This window comes from Callorhinchus milii, unplaced genomic scaffold (genome assembly GCF_018977255.1).
Source record: "Callorhinchus milii isolate IMCB2004 unplaced genomic scaffold, IMCB_Cmil_1.0 Scaffold1, whole genome shotgun sequence".
Classification (NCBI taxonomy): domain Eukaryota; kingdom Metazoa; phylum Chordata; class Chondrichthyes; order Chimaeriformes; family Callorhinchidae; genus Callorhinchus; species Callorhinchus milii.
The window spans coordinates 52,258,451-52,276,332 of record NW_024704742.1 but is presented as its reverse complement, the minus strand read 5'-3'; the positions used below and the strand labels follow the sequence as shown (position 1 = coordinate 52,276,332).

Genomic DNA, 17,882 nt, shown 5'->3' with positions numbered 1-17,882 from the left:
AATGTTACCAATTGTTGGGAGGTTTTAGGAATAAGCCCATCAATAAGCATACTGAAAAATAGCTGAATGCGTTAGAAGGTATCAAAAGCTGTCAAAATGCAGCCAATAACTTGCATTTACTATGAGCAAAACAACTAATAGTCTATTGAGCCTTTTTTTTAAATCAAGCGAGTGAACAGCATTTATTGTTAAATGAATATGAAAGACAATGAAGCCTTGAAATAAGGTGGTCATTGAGATCCATAAAATCTCAACCCGCCTTATAACAGGGCCAGGTTAATTTTGCATGTGCACAACTGGAAAGCTTGCTTCCTGCGTACCCTCTGGATCCTGTATTAAAAGAGGCTGACTTCTGGGTCACCACTTACATCATTTCCTGTATAATGCACACGTCCAATGCAGAAACTCACAATTATAGTGATCTAATGACTAGGAAGTTGATAGCGCATACACTGTCGTAACCCCAAAGCATTAGAAACAAACTTCAACTTGAGAAGTGTTGGGCAAATTTCCTTAGACCCAGATGTTGATCAATTGGTGGATCGCTTTCCGAGGATAATAATCTTCCTCCCACCTCCCCCCCCCCCCCCCCCCCCCCGCCCAATATAATAATTTGTTCCAGGACTGTTTGTAGGACTATGCTGTACGCAATTGGTTGCCGCGTTTTGCCCACAAAACATACAGTGAAAACACTTTACAGTTCTGTGAAGTGCTTTGAGACGTATAAGGTACTATATCAAATCCAAACGTTATTATTATAACAGGGCTGTATTGCATATCTGATAAACTCATCGAGAAGCCTTTTTATGCCAGAAATCCAGAAAAGCAGTGTGTCATTTTGGCACAGTGCAATTTTGTTCAAGTAATGTAGTAAAGAATTTCCAGGTGATTTCTGTGATCATATTCAGTGTTTGCAAATACAAGGTATCAAACATTTCTCATGAAGATGGGTCTACTATGCACCAATCACTAAAAATAGCAATATTTATAAAGAGGAATTCATCATAAATAAGTCATTATAGAGGCACTATTTTTACCAAATCACAAAACGTGGTACAGAACAAAATCCTGAGGAAATTCAGCAGTTACAGAAGAATCGAGGATTTAAATAGTTGCTTTGAAATCGCACCTCACCACAGGTTTTCAGAAGCACTGCCAAATAGCAGCAACTCTCCAAAAGACACTGCTAAATGATTCTGACCATCATTACTAATTGTATTGAGTTACTGGGCTTCACTCGCCTACTCCAGACATTTCTGTTCTCCACAAGTCTCACACACCATCAGTACTGCCGATGACCGTACCTGTTAGTGACTTCTTGTGTGATGGTGGGTGATCATACACTGACTGCTGTATGTCAGAATATTTTGAACTGTCTTTTCTTTCCAACATTGGCACATACTGGGTGCTTTCAGCTTGCTTCATGTCCATGTAGTCGCCATTGTTCTCAAACGACAGAATCACATAGCTACAGAAACAAAACCAGACATTAATCTCCGTGAGGTGATGGTTCTAGAAACCAATTGTCATGGTAATAAGAGTAGGTGTTAGCCACCTCGGGTCTTTTCCTACCATATAACTGAATCCTAATCTTTGTTTTTAGCAATGCTTAGCCCTGTGATCAGCTCAACCTGAGTTTCTATTTCTGACATGTCCTTATATCAATTTAATTGCAATTTAATTGCTTATCTGAAGCCAATTTTTACACAATTAGAAGTTTATGCAAAATGTGCATTTTCGGCATTTAAGCCGGTATCTGGTGAAGAGGTGCTGAAAGGCTACTCCTGTGGCCAGGAGTAATGGTGGCCCGGCACCAAATGCCCAAACCTGTCTTAAAGAATGTCTTTAAGGGAAGGTTGTAATCACAATATCTGTCCTTATGACAACTGTCACAGTATCAGTAAATACCGTGTGGGTTTCTGGTCAAAATACTCCAAGAAGGATATTCTAGCATCGGGGGAGAGTACAGCAATGTAGCATAGCCTTTACCAAGCTATCAAAGAAAGATTCAACAGGTTGAAGTTTTTCTCTCTGGAGTGAGATAATTGAAAGGGAACCTGATAAGAGGTGTTTTAAGATTGTCAAAGGATTTGATAAGGTGGATGGAAATAAGATGTTTTTCACTTGTTGGTGAGTCCAAAAAAGGTGGCGTAAGTACAGATTTAGTAGGTTTAAAAGGGAGTTTCGAAGAACGCATATGGTGGTGGGAATGTACAACTCACTGCCAGAAACTGTAGTTGAAGCAAAAAAAAACAACATGGTTAAGAGGAAACCTGATACACACACGAGAGAGAAGGGAATAGAGGAGTATGGGAGGGGGGATTAGGAGAGGTGGAGGGTCACTGGAGTATAAACACTGGTATGGACTTCTTGGGCCGAATGGCCTGTCTGTACTCTAATGTTCCATGTTATAATTCTCACATCACAAGTTGCTTCTCCTCACCACTAACACAAACACACATGCACATCTTATTATTTGGGTATAAGAATAATTGGAAGAAACTGCCTACTATTTATCCATTAATTGACGCACCTTCTTGTGCTTTCATCAGCAGGGTTAATACCAAAAATGTCCTTTTCCTTCATGCCTTTTTCAAAGTACCGGCTGACAAAGTTGTCTCTGTTCTTATGTAGGTAGTTTACCAGGTCTCCATAGAAACAGTATTCAGTAATTATGTAGATTGGACCTGATAGAAAAGACAACTAAAGTCAGTGGAATGCATTCCTCTGAAAGGTCCTGGATGAAGGAATCAGTGGGTGGATGGTTCATCGCACTGGGAAATATAGCAGAAAAAAAACTAGATGGAAAAATCTGTTTTAGAATAAACTGGCAAAACCCACCTGTTTTAGTACAGGCTCCCAGCAGATTGACAATGTTTAAATGTGGTCCGAGATGGGTCATTATCTTCAATTCAGACATTAGTGCCTGCTTCTCACTAGATCGAGCTGTGGCTGAAAAACAAATACATAGAAGTCAACTTTAAATTACAATTGTTAACAAAGTTAAAGCAATTCATTTTCAGTAAAATTTAACCTTTGCCTAGGAACTTACTGCAGAACAACTAAACCTATACCAATGAGATAATGAGATATTTCATGACACTCTCTCCTTCCTCTCTGTTAATCTCACCGCATATTTCATACTCTCTACATAAATGTCACATCATTTTAGATAGAGGTTAAGAACAGGAAACCATTCATTAAATTGTGAAGTCGGTAAAAGTGCTTGTAAAGTCCTCACCTCTGAGACATCAGCATAACATGAAATGATCTCCATGTTTGGGCTTGTCACCATGCATGTATATTTGGCTGTGCACAATTGGCTGCCGTGTTTTGCCCACAAAATATACAGTCAATTCACTTTACAGTATATTCTGTTAAACGCTTTGAGACGTCTCAAAGACGTGATAAGGGGCTACATCAAATGCAAGAATTATTATTATTATTTAATTTACATGTAATGTAGAAATCATATGAAACAGCTTGAAACAGTGTAAAATCTTACACAAGCTACAAAGAATAATAGCAATCTTTGAATTTGATATGACCCCATTCACATCGAGTGGACATTTCAAAGTGCTTCACACCAGTTACTTAAAGAGTAGTGGCTCTGGAACTCTATCCCCAGTGCCTTCACCTTGCTTCCTCCCTTTCCTCCTTCAAGGCCGGTCTCAAGACCTTTCTCTTTGACCGTGCCTTCAGCTCTCTCTCGACTCTCTACCCCCTCCTCGTTCCCTCCCTTCCCTCCCCTCACCCTGACCATTTCCCCCCTGCTCGGGTCCTGACCCAACTGTCCAGCGCTTTGGGACGTCCTCCCGACGTGAAAGGCGCTCTATAAATGGAATCTTGTTGTTGTTGTTGACAGTGTATTTTGTATTTTGAATTTGGCAGCCGATTAGCACACAGCAGTATCCTACAAACAGCATGAAGCAAATTACCAATTTTATTTAGGGGTTGTTAGCCAAGACAATGGTAGAAACTCCCTAAAACTCCCTAAGCAAATACAACATTATGCTAAATAAAGTATAGCAAGCAAGTTCACTTACGTTTCAACATTTTCACAGCAACCTTCATGACAGGCTGTGAGCGACTCAAGCCATAGGCAGTTCCTTCAACTACCTTCCCAAAGGCCCCAGACCCAAGAATTCGACCTTTAATAAAAAGCAGGAGAACTTTAATAATCACACGCCACTGACAATAGTTTTTGCCCTAAGCTCACATTGCAAAATAAAGCATCAAATAAAGTGGACAAAAAAACTACTCTGTCATAGACTATGAGAGTCCGTAGCATGCTATAGAGGGTCTGTCCCAGACCATAATGGTGTTACATAGTTAATTCATGAGATACAGCACAGAAACAGACCATTCACTCAATTAGTCTATGTAGAGTTTGTACTCCACATGAACCGCACCTATTCTTCTCTCTCCTATACCCCACTATTCCCTATAGGTGTGTCTTTGAAGCAATTATGGCTGACTGTAATGTTATGCTTTGAGTATTTATAAAAATGATAGCCCTCTTCAGTACTCATTTTGAAGCATGGATTACAGTGGTAATTATGCGCCAATATATAAAAGATGCCACTTGTTTTATTTCTAAGACATATTTAAAGAAGGCTTTGTTTCCTATTCTTTTTAGTATTTTTCCACTAGTTTTGCTTTAATATTTCAGCACAAGGTCTTTGCAGTACTATAATCTTTCAGAAGGAGGAAGCCCTTCATAAACAGTGGACAGCAACAGTTATTCAAAGGGTGAGATGGCATCTGCATTGCACATAGAGTATTACATTCATGTTAGGAACATTGGAACAGAAGTGGACCATAAGGCCCGTCAAGCCTGCTCTGCCATTTTCTTAGATCCCTTACTTGCCAAGTGTTTATCTAGTCCTTCTTAAACATTCTCACCAACTCTGCATTAACAGCTCTTGTTAAACCACCAATATGCACTCAATGGTATTCAAGCAACTCAATGTTTCTGAGCTATGAGTCAGTGAAGACTTACCAAGGACAAGACCCTCTCTGGGAAATTCCCATCTTGTATCATAGGGAAGTTGCATGGGGTCAACATAAATGTATTCATGTCCATCAGGGCTGATAGATTCAATTACTCTCCATCGTATCTCATATCTTGGTTTCTATATAGAACAGGAGATGAATGCATCAATGCAGTCCAATAGTCCTTTTCATCAAATTAAATGGACATTGGGATAAAAATTCCATAATTATCAAAAATTAAAAAATTTATTAAAATTAACCCGTTAAAAAATATCACATTGTTTTAAAACTAATATTTTAAAGATCCATTAAAAATTAACTTGCAGTACATTGGAGAATCAGCCTGCACTGTGAGTTTTCAGTCCCAGTGTTGGGCTTGAAATCAAAACCTTCTGACCCAGTGGCGAGAGTGCTGCCAACTAAGTCAGGCTGACAGCTGTACATCTGCTATTTCACCTCCAGACCATTTGCTACTTGATGTCCCCAGGAGGAGGGGAGGACAAAATGCCAGTTACTGAATTTCATATCTATTCAACTGGTACATGACATATGGGGCAATCCATCGCTAAGTTTAAGAATATTCAAACCAGACTGAGGGTACCACATATGTTTGCCACCTACACATGGCTAGTTCCCTGTGTCTGGAATGGAATGTGCACTCTCTCCATGGAGGAATGCATCCTACTTGCATAATTCCAGGGAGTATTAGGCATTGGTTGGTAAGAGCCCAGGCTTGAGGACCACAGTGTTTGCGTTGGGGTATTCCTGGACTTTAACCAGTTAAAGCCACATAGCTTGTTAATTAAATCATTGTCCGGCAAGCTTTCTGCTGCGTGTTCACCTCGGACCTACCCATTCAGGCTTTGGTTTGCAGGGTTAACAGGAACTGAGTAGAAAAAAACATTTTCCCCAATGATCTGTCTGACATTCCAAGTCCTGCCAATGAGCCAGCCTGACTGGGCTGTCATCAGCTGCGCCCTGGAGTCCTGCGGACCTACCTAGCATAGGAACTGGACTACCACACCCCCACAGAGGGTTGACTTGAGGATATACATCCATTTGTTGCCAACATGTTACCTTACAACCAGTTCAACTCCCCTCCACCCTCCCCGCAGGACAGTCATATCAGCATATGGTAGTCATAATAATACTTGCAGAATTCTAACTGAGGCACATTCAAGTTTTTGGGGGTGGTGGGGATTATCCGTTTGCCTCTAAATGTATTAACCAGATGCATGTAGCCAAATGTTGGTAAGCATACGAGCAAAAGGAGATTATAAGAGTTATTTCTACGATTACCCCGTACACACCAGTGTTCAGATTCGGAATAAGTAATCAATCTCTTCACACCTCTATGAAACCATAGAGCTCATTTTAAAAATTGGTGACATTTTCTGACAAAGATATGCAAAGCAGATAGTCCATTGCTTTCAGTTGGAAATGTTAATATGGTATCGTTTTAATTGACTGAGATCTAAATGTATTTCTTACCTGTTTCCAAACCACGACAAGGACTATCAGAGAAATGATCACAATAACTAACAGCACCAGAACTGCTGCAGCCACCGTTAGTTCAGAATGTAGATCTGTGCACAACACAAAAAGGTGATGTAGTCACTTGCAACAACAACATATATGTGTCTAACGGCAGATTTTGAAATATAATTAAAAGGAAGCAGTAACTGTAGGAGAAGTCAATCAATGTGAATATTTTCCCTCTGGTGCATATCACAGTGTTAGTCATTGATAGTCTGCTTTATTTAGAATTGAAAGGTGAAAGGCTGCTCTGTGGACCTTGGGACATGGCAATCATCCAAGGGAAATCAAAGTAAATGTGCTCAATAATAACAAGGGGGTTCCTCATGGACCGCATCCATAACTGTTATTGGATCCATCCAGTGCCACAATTTATCAACTCTTCAGGCCCAGCTGTCATCTCTTTCTGAACGGAATCTACCCTGAGATTTTCGATGAAGACAACAAAACTCAGCATGGACTGCATGTAAATAAAAAAAAGTGGCACATTTTGGTCAGTGAAAGGACAAATGACACAGTCATCAATGCTGGCTCCCAGTCAGCTTGTGAAATGCTGTGAGATATCCTCCTAACGTGAAAGTGTTATATATGCAAATTGTTGTTGTTGGCTACTGATCATATTCTATGAGAATCCTTTTGATGTTAGTGAAGTGACTTTGATTCTTCTTAAATGAAGGCATCATCTCCAAGTTCTAAAGAGAAGACGTTCAATTGATGATTCATTTGCACATCACAAAAACTGTAAAAGTTAGCACCATGGGACGATTGGTGTAAAGACTTTGTATTAAAGCACTTTGGCCATTTGGTCTAGAAGACACGATAAGGCACTATATCAAATGCAAAGATTACTATTATTACAATTATTTAATAACCATAGAATCATAGAAATGTACAACAGTACAGCACATTTTTTGTGTCAGTTTTTACTTGAAGACACTCTGAGACACCATTCGGCGTGAAGGGGGCTATATAAATGCAAATTGTAGTTATATAATAATATTCCTTGCATTTGACATAGCGCCTTATCACGTCTTCGGGATACATCAAAGCGTTTCACAGGATACAATGCAAAGTGAATTGACTGCATATTTTGTGGGCGAAACGCGGCAGCCAATTGCGCACAGCAGTGTCCCACAAACAGTCGTAGATTCAGTGACCAAATTATTATTATTTTAAGGGATCGTTAGCCCCGGAATTGTTGTTGTTGTTGTTACTCCTCCAAGAAGTCATCCATTCTAATCCCTATTTTGTTTTGTAATATTTTGTAAACAAACATGGCATCCAATTTGCTCACAAGAAGGTACCACACACAGCCATGAAGCCAATGATCAACTTTATCTGGGGATTGTTGGCGAGAACTCCCTTCTCATTATGGATAGTGCCATGGGACCTTTAACATCCAACAGAAAAGGTAAATGCGACCTCGGTCCGATCCAAAGGAGAATCCAATCAATTTCAGGTCATCATATTCATTCGCTCCAACTGTATTGAGGAAGTGATTGACCATTTCTCAAAAAAAATTCAGCTGAGCAAGAGTTCTGCAAATTTGTAGGATTACCAATAATGTCGGGTGACTACAATCACATTGAGTAGAAGCACCTTCGGAAAATCCTCCAGTCTGCGTCAACCGTAAGGCATTCCATTCCACAAACATACAAGTCTTTTGTGATGCAAAGGTAGCAATGTAGCTTCAACCATCCTGGACAATTTGTATCAACTCAGGTGAAGATTAAAAAGCATAGGGAATCTCTACCCTTTTGTTCTTGCACTCATAATATTTCACTGACTAGAATAACAACAATTTTTTTCTCTGAGGCACAACGCGTCCCATAACCAGAGGAGACAATTCAGATAAAGTAGATATCCCTGTGGAAGGATTTATTTGATTAAACAGATCAAATTGCTGTGAACATTCTAAAAAGCAATTTATGTGAAGGTTCAGATCTGTCAGTCGTTTGCATCACATATAGACACTGCCAATCCAAATGTATTGAAATAGTTTGCCACACAGTCCATCCTAGCCGCTGGCGGAGATGCACTTCCCTAGCATTTTCAGAGCATTAGATCCGACTGCATTCAGAAGACGATTGAGGCACTCCCGGTACATTCTCGTACTATGTTCATTTCTTTTGAAAGAATAATAACTTCAAGTGACAGAGAATTCTGCAACATTGTTGGATCCCAAAATTCTGGAAATCAGGTTCAAGCACCTTTGGAAAATGCTCTGGTCTATATCGGTCACAAAGGATTCCATTTCATAAACTTGTGATGAGTTAGTTTAGTGTTATGCAAAAGCCTCTGGATCAGTAGATGGTACAATTAAAATTCTTATGTGCAGGCAGTGTTTTGTACAGTAAGATTCCGGATGTGTGTCTCGTTGTATAGTTGTCAAGAGGCCATCCTGAAACACCAACTGGTGATACTGGTTCAAAAAACAGTAAATGAAGCTGAGCAAATCCAATCATTGATATAAAATCCAGAATAGTATTTGTGGGTAAACCATTGGGATATTCCATAGGTTTATTACATCACCAGTCAATTGCTGCCTCGGCACGTTACTTACAACAACCAAAAAATAATAAACTGGTCATTTTCAATCCGTGACTGTTTGTGGGACACTGCTGTGTAATTGGCTGCCACGTTTTGCTCACAAATATACAGTCAATTCACTTTACAGTCTATTCTGTGAAGCGCTTTGAGACGTCGAGAAGACGTGAAAAGCTCAATATCAAAATGCAAGGATTATTATTATCATAACAACTTGTATTTATATAGCGCCCTCCAGCTGAGATAGCATCTCTGACCACTTATCAACGTTGGAGCTTGAAGCCGAGCCAGGGAGAGGGGGAAGGTGACCATAGACAAGGCCGAACAGGAAGTTAGTTTACTCTTGGCCTAAAGGACTATTTTGTCTTAAAAGTTAAGATTGTTCACAATTGTGAAGCATTCTCAAATTCAGTCCAAATGTGGAAGTTAATTGTTTTTAAGACCTGCTAAAAAAAGTTTAAAAGTTAAGACAGAATTTAAGAATTTTCCACAATTCTGTGCAAATTTAGAAATTTAAGACAAAATGGTCTTACAGTCTGCGACCTGGTGGATTTCAGGCCTCCTGGGCTGTTAATCAGACATCTCTTCAGTCAGAGCTAGAGGAGTGGCAACCTCTCATTGTCACTTACTATGAGAGACCAGTTTGACTTCACGCGCGACGGCTGCAAGCTCATTCTTGGCAACGCAACGCACGGCCACTGTGTTATCGATTTTCTGAAAGGTCAACTTGCTCTCCACATGGTGCTCTTTCGTCTCAAATGTCTCGATGCTGATGTCGCTAGAGTTATTGAGCAGCACGTTCCAGAGCATGCTATCATTTGCACACCTAAGGGAAGGCACAAAGCACATTAAGCCTCCTTTACCATCTCAATACTCATGCAGCACTTTATTACCTCAACAATATAAATATACATATTCACATTTTCCAGGCATTTGGAGGTCATATTAGTGAAGTATTTTATTCAACTGCAGAATTTTATTTGAATCAGAGGCAGTAAATATCAAGATCAGAAATATAATTTCAAAGCAAGTAGTTTCCTCACGTAAATATGCTGCATGATTGAATGATTAAGTCCTCACTTTTTTAAATCCGTGCAAATGAGCCATTCGACCTCTGGACTTGGTGTCCCATCAACAAAGCAGGAAACTATCTGGCCATTGGCAGAGCCGTGGTGGACATCGCGAAGGTCAATGATCTTAGCTGGCACTGAAAGAAGGCAATAGAAGAGTATCACAAGAAAGTTGATCTGCAGTTGCCTGACAAAAACAAGTGCTGATTGCAGAGCGATCAATGTGAGTGCTGTTAAAGTTGTTTATGGCACAAGTAATTGTCCAGTTATTTGCATTTCTGTTCAACAGTGTGATTGATCTCTACAGCAAACTGGAAGATCAAGCTTCTCATACAAAGACAAAATAATCCAGAGTGTCACAGCTACCAGAATAACAATACAGCATCCTTTTTACAGCATCTAAGACTTTGGGCCTGACATTCCACTGGAAAGATCATTTTGACGCAAAGGAAATTGCAGACACTTCTTTAAAACATTCTTAATTTGGAAGTTGGTTCTTTTTTAAAAACTAGAGAAAACTTGGTTCTGAACAGGGAGCAAATTTAAGAATTTCCATAATTTTGCATTATCTTAAATTAACCTTAATGACAACAAGGTGTCATATGCTAATGTGAGAATGCTTTTCGAGCTTACTGATGTCTAAACAGCATTCTAGCAGTCTAACTGCTGCATACAAAAGCCTTCAGGATGCAAACACTGTCTTCTCCAGGGAATCACCTATACAAATCACAGACATTTTTTTTAAAAACCATGGACTCACCTTTAACCTGTAAATCAAAGGTATAAGTGGTCATGTTATCGATATTGTCAACTACAATGGTGTAAGCTCCACTATCTTGTTCTTTTGCACGGATCAGAGTCAGATTGCTTTGATACCTGCAGAAAATCAACAGTAAACAGATTCTCATTTAACAGAAGTGCAATCACACATTTCAATTTGTTTCGGTATGAGTGAGTGTCAGCAAGTTCTGTGAATGTGGAAGTGATTTCACAGCCAAGCCAAATATTTGCCTTACGTTACTTCCACACACGTCCACATTTCAAACCTAAGCTCACTGGATACCTATTGGGATTGAGAACCCATGCAACTTTCCTAAAACCATTGAGCCCAAATGTCAAAATCCTGTCACCACCCAAATTAGATCTGTGCGGTCTCAGTATCCAGTTCCTGATCCAGGCAGATTCACACTGCTAATAACCAGCCAGCCGAGCTCATTGACAGCATTTGGAGGAGCCTACTGGGAGCAGGAATTCTTCCCACACGGCTCCATTTAACCCTGCAAGCAAAAGCCCTGAAGAGTAGAGTGCTGCTAGCTGGACAAGAGTTGCTTCCCAAGCAAGCAGAAAGTTTGCCAGACAATGCTACGACACATTGACAAGCTATGCAATGTTAGCTAGTTGACAACTACACATGTACATTTATATAGTGCCTTTCACATCGGGAAGGGTGTGGTTAAACTCCAGGGTCCCAATACACACACCGGAGTCTCGCCATCCTATAACTAATACTTTCTGGAATAGGTAAGCAGGGCACATCACTCCAGGGAGAAAACAGATTCCATTCCAGACACAGGGACATTGCCATGTGTAGGTGGCATGCATGTGCGGAACTCTAAGACTGTTTTGGATACGATTAAGCATTGTGATGAGTTTCCTAATTTGTCACACATGAAAGGTAGATCAGCCATCCAGCACACATTCAGCACACACTGAGCATTGAACTCAGGGTCTTATTCGTGTGGTTCAGTTCCACATTGGAAAGTGCCTTTCCCAAGTGAGCCGTCAGTGACACCACGCTGAAAAGCTTTTATGTAGAGAGATAGATAGGATTTACTTCGGCACACTTTATATATGTAAAAAAATTATACCAAGTTAAATACTGCAGGATAACATAATTCTAATTATAATAAAGCAAAAGTTATTATAAATAACTGTGTTATTCTCATTACTCTTTCTACCTGAGCATTATCTCATCAATCGTGTCGAAGATGCTTTATTATGTGGATTTGTTTTACAGCCTGTACAGGTTGCAGTCTTACTTGGTTTCCTGCACATCCGCCAAGTTGGTTATCACCTCATTGTTCTCTTCATGCAGTGTGACATTGTTTTTTAACCACCGTACAGTAGGTTTTGGGTAAGCTTCAATGTCCACCACAAACTGCTTAACTTCATGCAGATTTGCAAACTCTTGTGTTCCGAAGTGAGGATTCAAGTGGATGAAACCTTTATCTGTGAACGAAATTGAAAGAATGTCAACTGAATTGCAATAAAGCAACAGGCTTCTTAGAATACTTGCATTATAATAAAGGGAAAGAAAAACGGTCAAGAGAAATCTGTCTTTCACCGCTCATTAGTCTTTTCATTTAGTATTTGTACTGAGAAATCCCATTAAAAAGAAGCAACTAAAAGATGACTGTTTTAGTGTGGGGGGGGGCAGCAGAAAGATTGAGATATCTCAAAGCGCTTCACAGAAAATATTGTAAAGCCAAACACCCACAAAGCCCATTCCAGAAGCATGGAAATGTTCCTTGGTCTGGAATGGGATTCACACTCTCTCTCCCAGAGGATCTAAACTCGGAAAGATGCAGGTTGGTATGAGCCAAGTCTTGGGACTCCAGAATGATCTGAATATGACAGACGTGGGATATAACCAATACATACCATTGACAGAGATGCGAACTTTCCTCAATTGATTGGTAAATTGGGTTGCATGTTCCACAGAACATTCATAAACTCCAGAATCTTCCAGACTGGCATTCTCAATGAGCAGGGTCTTCATAATTTTTAAGTTTGGTATTCTTGTTTCACGAAGTGTTTGAATGGCAATAGTCCTCTTCTGTAATGAGACAAGAAACCAATTGGAATGACCACAATCTCTTCCAGTGGGGTATTTCAGAATGAATGAGTATCTTCCCAAGTGGTTTCAGCACAAGGGATGTGCCTGAGGATTTCTCCATGTCTAAAGTTGTCCCAATTATGGAGATCAGTGTTTGGTCAAGCTAAATAAGCCGCTGTCTTAATTCCGACAATATCCTGGGGAGTAGTACTCAAATCCTGCCTCCAGAACCTAAAATAAAATTGCAATAGGCATCCAAAACACAAGGATGATGCCACCCATTTTTGTTAATGAAAGAAAATGTGAACATTGGGAGAAAATTTACTGATCAACAATAAGCAAAGGAATGGATCTAAATTTAAGGTGTTCACTAATACTCATTCTGAATGGAAGGCAGTATGAAAATGTCACAAACATAGGAATGGAAAAGATTTATTTTACTCACATCTTTTCCTGGATAATTCCATTCTATATCCACCACTTCATTATCCATTACCATGCAGGTCACAGAAATAGGTTCACCCACTTTCACTACTGTTTTAGGAGCTTCTATTTCAACCTCAAGGGTCTCAGCCACTAAAAATAGAAAGTACAGAGATGTTGTGTTGAAATCCTTCTAATAAAGATATTGTGTTGAAATCCATCTCTGCAGTGAAACATAAATAACACTTTTAGGTTATTAATTGCAATTTCTTATTCAAATAGGAAAATACATTCTTTTTAATATCAACAACAACATTTTATTTATGTTGTAGAGATTTATTTATATAGCATCTTTCATGTCGGGCAGACATACCGAGGCGCAGGACAGTACAGGGTTTACGCTCGAGCTGGGGGTGGGAGCTGAAGTGGGGTGGGAGGTGAGGAGGATGGGGAGGGAAAGATTACCAAAAGCATGGTTCAATGAGGAAGATATTCAGATGGACTTTAAATAAGGTAAGAGAAGGGTTGAGCCAATGGAACTCTGGGATGGATTTCCAACAGATAGGCTGAAAGCCTGACCATCAATGGTGAGGTGGGTAGGATGGGCGACGCGAAGCAGGCTGGTGCCCGCTGGTACCTGCAGAGCAAAGGGAGTGGCCGGATTTGTAGGATTTGAGAAGGTCGCAGAGATAGGGGGACAAGACCATAGAAAGATTTGAAGGTTAGGACAAGGATCTTGAACTGGATCCACTGGGGATTTGGAGCCATTGGTCCAGGTGAGGATGAGGGTGATAGGCTAGTGAAGCCTAGTGAGGGACATGAACTGCAGAGTTCTGGATAATCTGTAGCTTTTGAAGGGAAAAATTGGATCGCCGGCAAGTAGAGCGTTGGCATAGTCAAGCCTGGACATTATGAATATGTAGTTGCCCGAGGGGAGAGATAGTGGTGGAGGTGGGCAATGTTGTGGATGGAGGTGAGAAAAGCTAAGGGGTCACAGCATGGATGTGAGGTTTAAAGGACAATTGGGAGTTATTTAAATACTGGAAATACTTTTGACACCATATAGTGTCTGATCTAGCAGTGCTCAATACTGTGCTTCCATTGCTAGGCATTAATTCCGTATCTTGATGAGCCTCCAAAATATAAATTTAGAAAGAAAAAAAAAGGCACAAGTTTACAAAAATACCTATCTACTTTGTTCTTAGAAGCATTTGCTATCAATAAGTTTCCACAAGCCATTATTGAACTGTACTGCCTAATCGTGAACACTTTGCTTCTACAATACAGGATATAGGCCACTTCAACATTGACCACAGCTTTATGTTGTGTTAGTCTCAGATAAGCTTGATCCCAGCAAACAATGTTGCTGCAGACAATCAGCATTGATATAATGAAATGAAAGAACTGTAAAGAGGGGCCGCACCTCTAAATGTATGAAGAATATATTCTTGTGATTCATACTTCACTCCATTAACTGTTGTGGTGCAGGTATAGGTTCCCTCTTGGAAATGACCGGAGAATCCTTGCTTATGGTCGTAAATGCCAAAGACTGTGCTGTTATTCTCTATGTTAAACAGGGTGGCCTGGATCTCTGGATCAGATGCACGACATGGAATAAGCACAACGTCACCAAATGCAGCCATCACTACATGTTCAAACATTGTTGTGGGACAAACGGATGTTCTGGATCTAGGAAAAGATAACATTTAATAATTAATATTGGCTACAAACAGCCATTACATGTTTCAATCAGTGAAATATAAGTTTCAATCAGTGAAATATAAGTTTCAAAGTACAACATGTGCTTGAAAGTCCTGAAGGGTGTGAGTGCATGTTATTCAATGCTTGTAAGATTACGGTGAGATATCCCTTTATAAGGTCATGCTACCATATGTCATTTGAATGTTGCAAAGTAAAACCTTATAGAATAGAAACAGACATTTTCAGCACAAGAAGAAGTCATTTGGCCATTATATTTATGCCATTGTTTTGTTTACAATAATAATAAATAATAATCCTTGCATTTGATATAAAGCTTTTCACGTCTTCTAGACGTCTCAAAGCATTTCACAGAATATATTATAAAATGAATTGATTGTACATTTGTGGGCGAAACGCGGCAGCCAATTGCTCACAGCAGTGTCCCATAAGCAATCGTGGATTGAAGTGACCAATTTCTTATTGTTTTTTTTCTTGAGGGATTATTATCAGTCCTGTGGAGTAAGAAAACTTGCCCACGGTTTCGTCTTGCTGGGAATCGAACCCAGGTCTCGCACTTGCGAGGCGAGTGTTCTAACTACAGGACTTCACACAGCCAGGTCAGCCGGGTTCCTGACATACACGGAAACCCATTACCGTGCTTGCGAGTCTCCAAACTAAACAACTGAGAATATGTATTCTTTCTGTTTTTCTCCTTTTTCAATTATTAATCCCACTCTCTAGCCTGCTCATATCACTGCTTTTTTTTACTTCTCAGGTGTTTATCCAGTTCCATTTTGAACCGTATCAACCTTCTGAGTGAGAAAATTATTTCTAACCTCTCTCCAGATCAATACATTCTTGATCAATACAGCTAGCTCCCCAATGTTGCTTTACAGGTGACCTAATCCAAGCAGTTGAGTGTTAGACACACAGCTAGAATCATAGGCCGCCAGTCACTCCATCAAGACTTCTGGTTTGGATGGGTGTCAGCTGCTCTCAGGCAGCTTGCTGGAGGGAGGTATTCCAGCTTGTGGTGAAGGAAAAAACAACATCATCCAACTCGCCCACTCGTATTGGCAACAAAGCACAGAAGATCGTGGAGAGAGGTATCCGGCTCAAACTGTTCTCTCCTTCCACATGGAAGGGTCACATATGGTACTGGGTGAACCAGCAGAGGAGAATTCAACACTGATCAGAAGATTCTGTATTTAAGAATAAACCTTGGAATAAAAAAGGATAAATCTCTAACTGCGGAACTGGATTCTTGAACTGCCTCCTGCATTTCATAGCACTATACTTACTCTCTTAAAATGACAAAATCCATATCATTGTTAAAACAAAAAAAATCAAAAGATGTAAATAAAAACAGAAACATTGCTCAAAGCTTTTCCTGGAGTATTGGAGTCAGTGTTTGAGACCAAAATTAGTGCAGGGAGTAACTTCAGATCACACAATGAAATTGATTAACACCCCCAGTAGAATAAGTAATAAATATTCTGACTGAATGGAGGGAAACATTTTTTTCCCCTCGTATTTGGGTTTGATCAGTTCAGCAATGAGCTGTAAAGTGCATAAACCATGGTGGACGCTGTGGCAAGATTTTAGCTCACTGAGGTTCAGCAATGAATGAAACTTGCCACAGCATCCACAGTGTAACAGCTGCTAGCCAAGACAGAATGTTGGTCTCTGCCTGCTTTGGCCAGCATCTGGCTAAATTACATGCATCAGAACACACCATGCAATAATGTTCATGCCTTATGGAATATGGTGCACAAACATTTAAAGTATGTAAATATTGTACGGTAGCCAGTGCAACTCTATTAACCTATAGAAAGCCAATTTGGCTGATTAGGAGTCCCAGGATACCCAGGAATGTACTCCAGCACATAGTGTATCCAGGACACTGTTCCTGTACACAGCATATACAATAGAACAGTGCTGGACCCAGGATATGCAGAAGAGCCAGTCCTGCACTAACATATCCAACAGAGCATAATCAGGGTAAACAACACAATGAATCTACTGGCAGTTACTACTAATGGTGCCACAATGGAGTTCCAGACTGCTGGTACAATATAATGGTCCCCAATATGACACGGGTTCACTACTAAGATGTGGACTGCAGTAATGTTGGCAGCAATGGATATGTCCTGGAATTCAGGTATTTTATAGCACAGGACGCTGGCTGTTTTTCTGCATGGACATGTAGTGATTTCACCAGTCATGTGAAGTCATGTTGCAGAAACACTAACCAGAGATTGAGCTCCATTATAAAGCCGGTTGGAATTTATTGGAAACACAACTATTGCATTTGAATGGAGCTCTACTATATCTACACCTTTGAACTGTCCAATTACACACACACACACAAACGCACATACCTGGAATGAAAACATAGATGTCCCGGCCCAGAATATCGTCGTAGTCATCTTGTTTTCCAGTATAATAGCAAATGTACCTCCCAGTAAATGTGCCCATTGCATTCTCGATGTCAAGTGATTTCACAAACTGCCCACTGTTATTCTCTTCACTCTTTTTCTTGACATCTGTAACAAAATCAGTGGGGAATGGCAGCTCCCAGTCCACTTCATTGTCTCCTGAACACTTCAAGCTGAATGACGTATGAAGCTTGACGATTATTTCTGCCTTGTTGGGATAAATATCTGGAAAACTCTGGCAGGTAGCAACCTGGGGTCCTGAAAATAGACAGAAGTAGATTTAGATCTAAAAGAATATGCTTCTCTGCTCTTATTATCTCTGTAACTATCACAAGA

The 17,882-nt window shown here is 40.1% G+C and overlaps 1 protein-coding gene across 1 annotated transcript in view; it reads right to left on the bottom strand.

Moving 5' to 3' along the window:
• The window catches only part of pdgfra (platelet-derived growth factor receptor, alpha polypeptide), a 39,294-nt gene that overhangs the window by 7,994 nt on the left and 13,418 nt on the right, over positions 1 to 17,882 (bottom strand). The window contains 15 exon segments of the mRNA XM_007892755.2: positions 1,305 to 1,468; positions 2,534 to 2,687; positions 2,842 to 2,952; positions 4,047 to 4,151; positions 5,003 to 5,135; positions 6,487 to 6,581; positions 9,708 to 9,904; positions 10,159 to 10,285; positions 10,909 to 11,024; positions 12,188 to 12,377; positions 12,810 to 12,984; positions 13,430 to 13,560; positions 14,831 to 15,073; positions 15,076 to 15,096; positions 17,490 to 17,804. Coding sequence (XP_007890946.2) covers positions 1,305 to 1,468; positions 2,534 to 2,687; positions 2,842 to 2,952; positions 4,047 to 4,151; positions 5,003 to 5,135; positions 6,487 to 6,581; positions 9,708 to 9,904; positions 10,159 to 10,285; positions 10,909 to 11,024; positions 12,188 to 12,377; positions 12,810 to 12,984; positions 13,430 to 13,560; positions 14,831 to 15,073; positions 15,076 to 15,096; positions 17,490 to 17,804 — 2,277 coding nt within the window.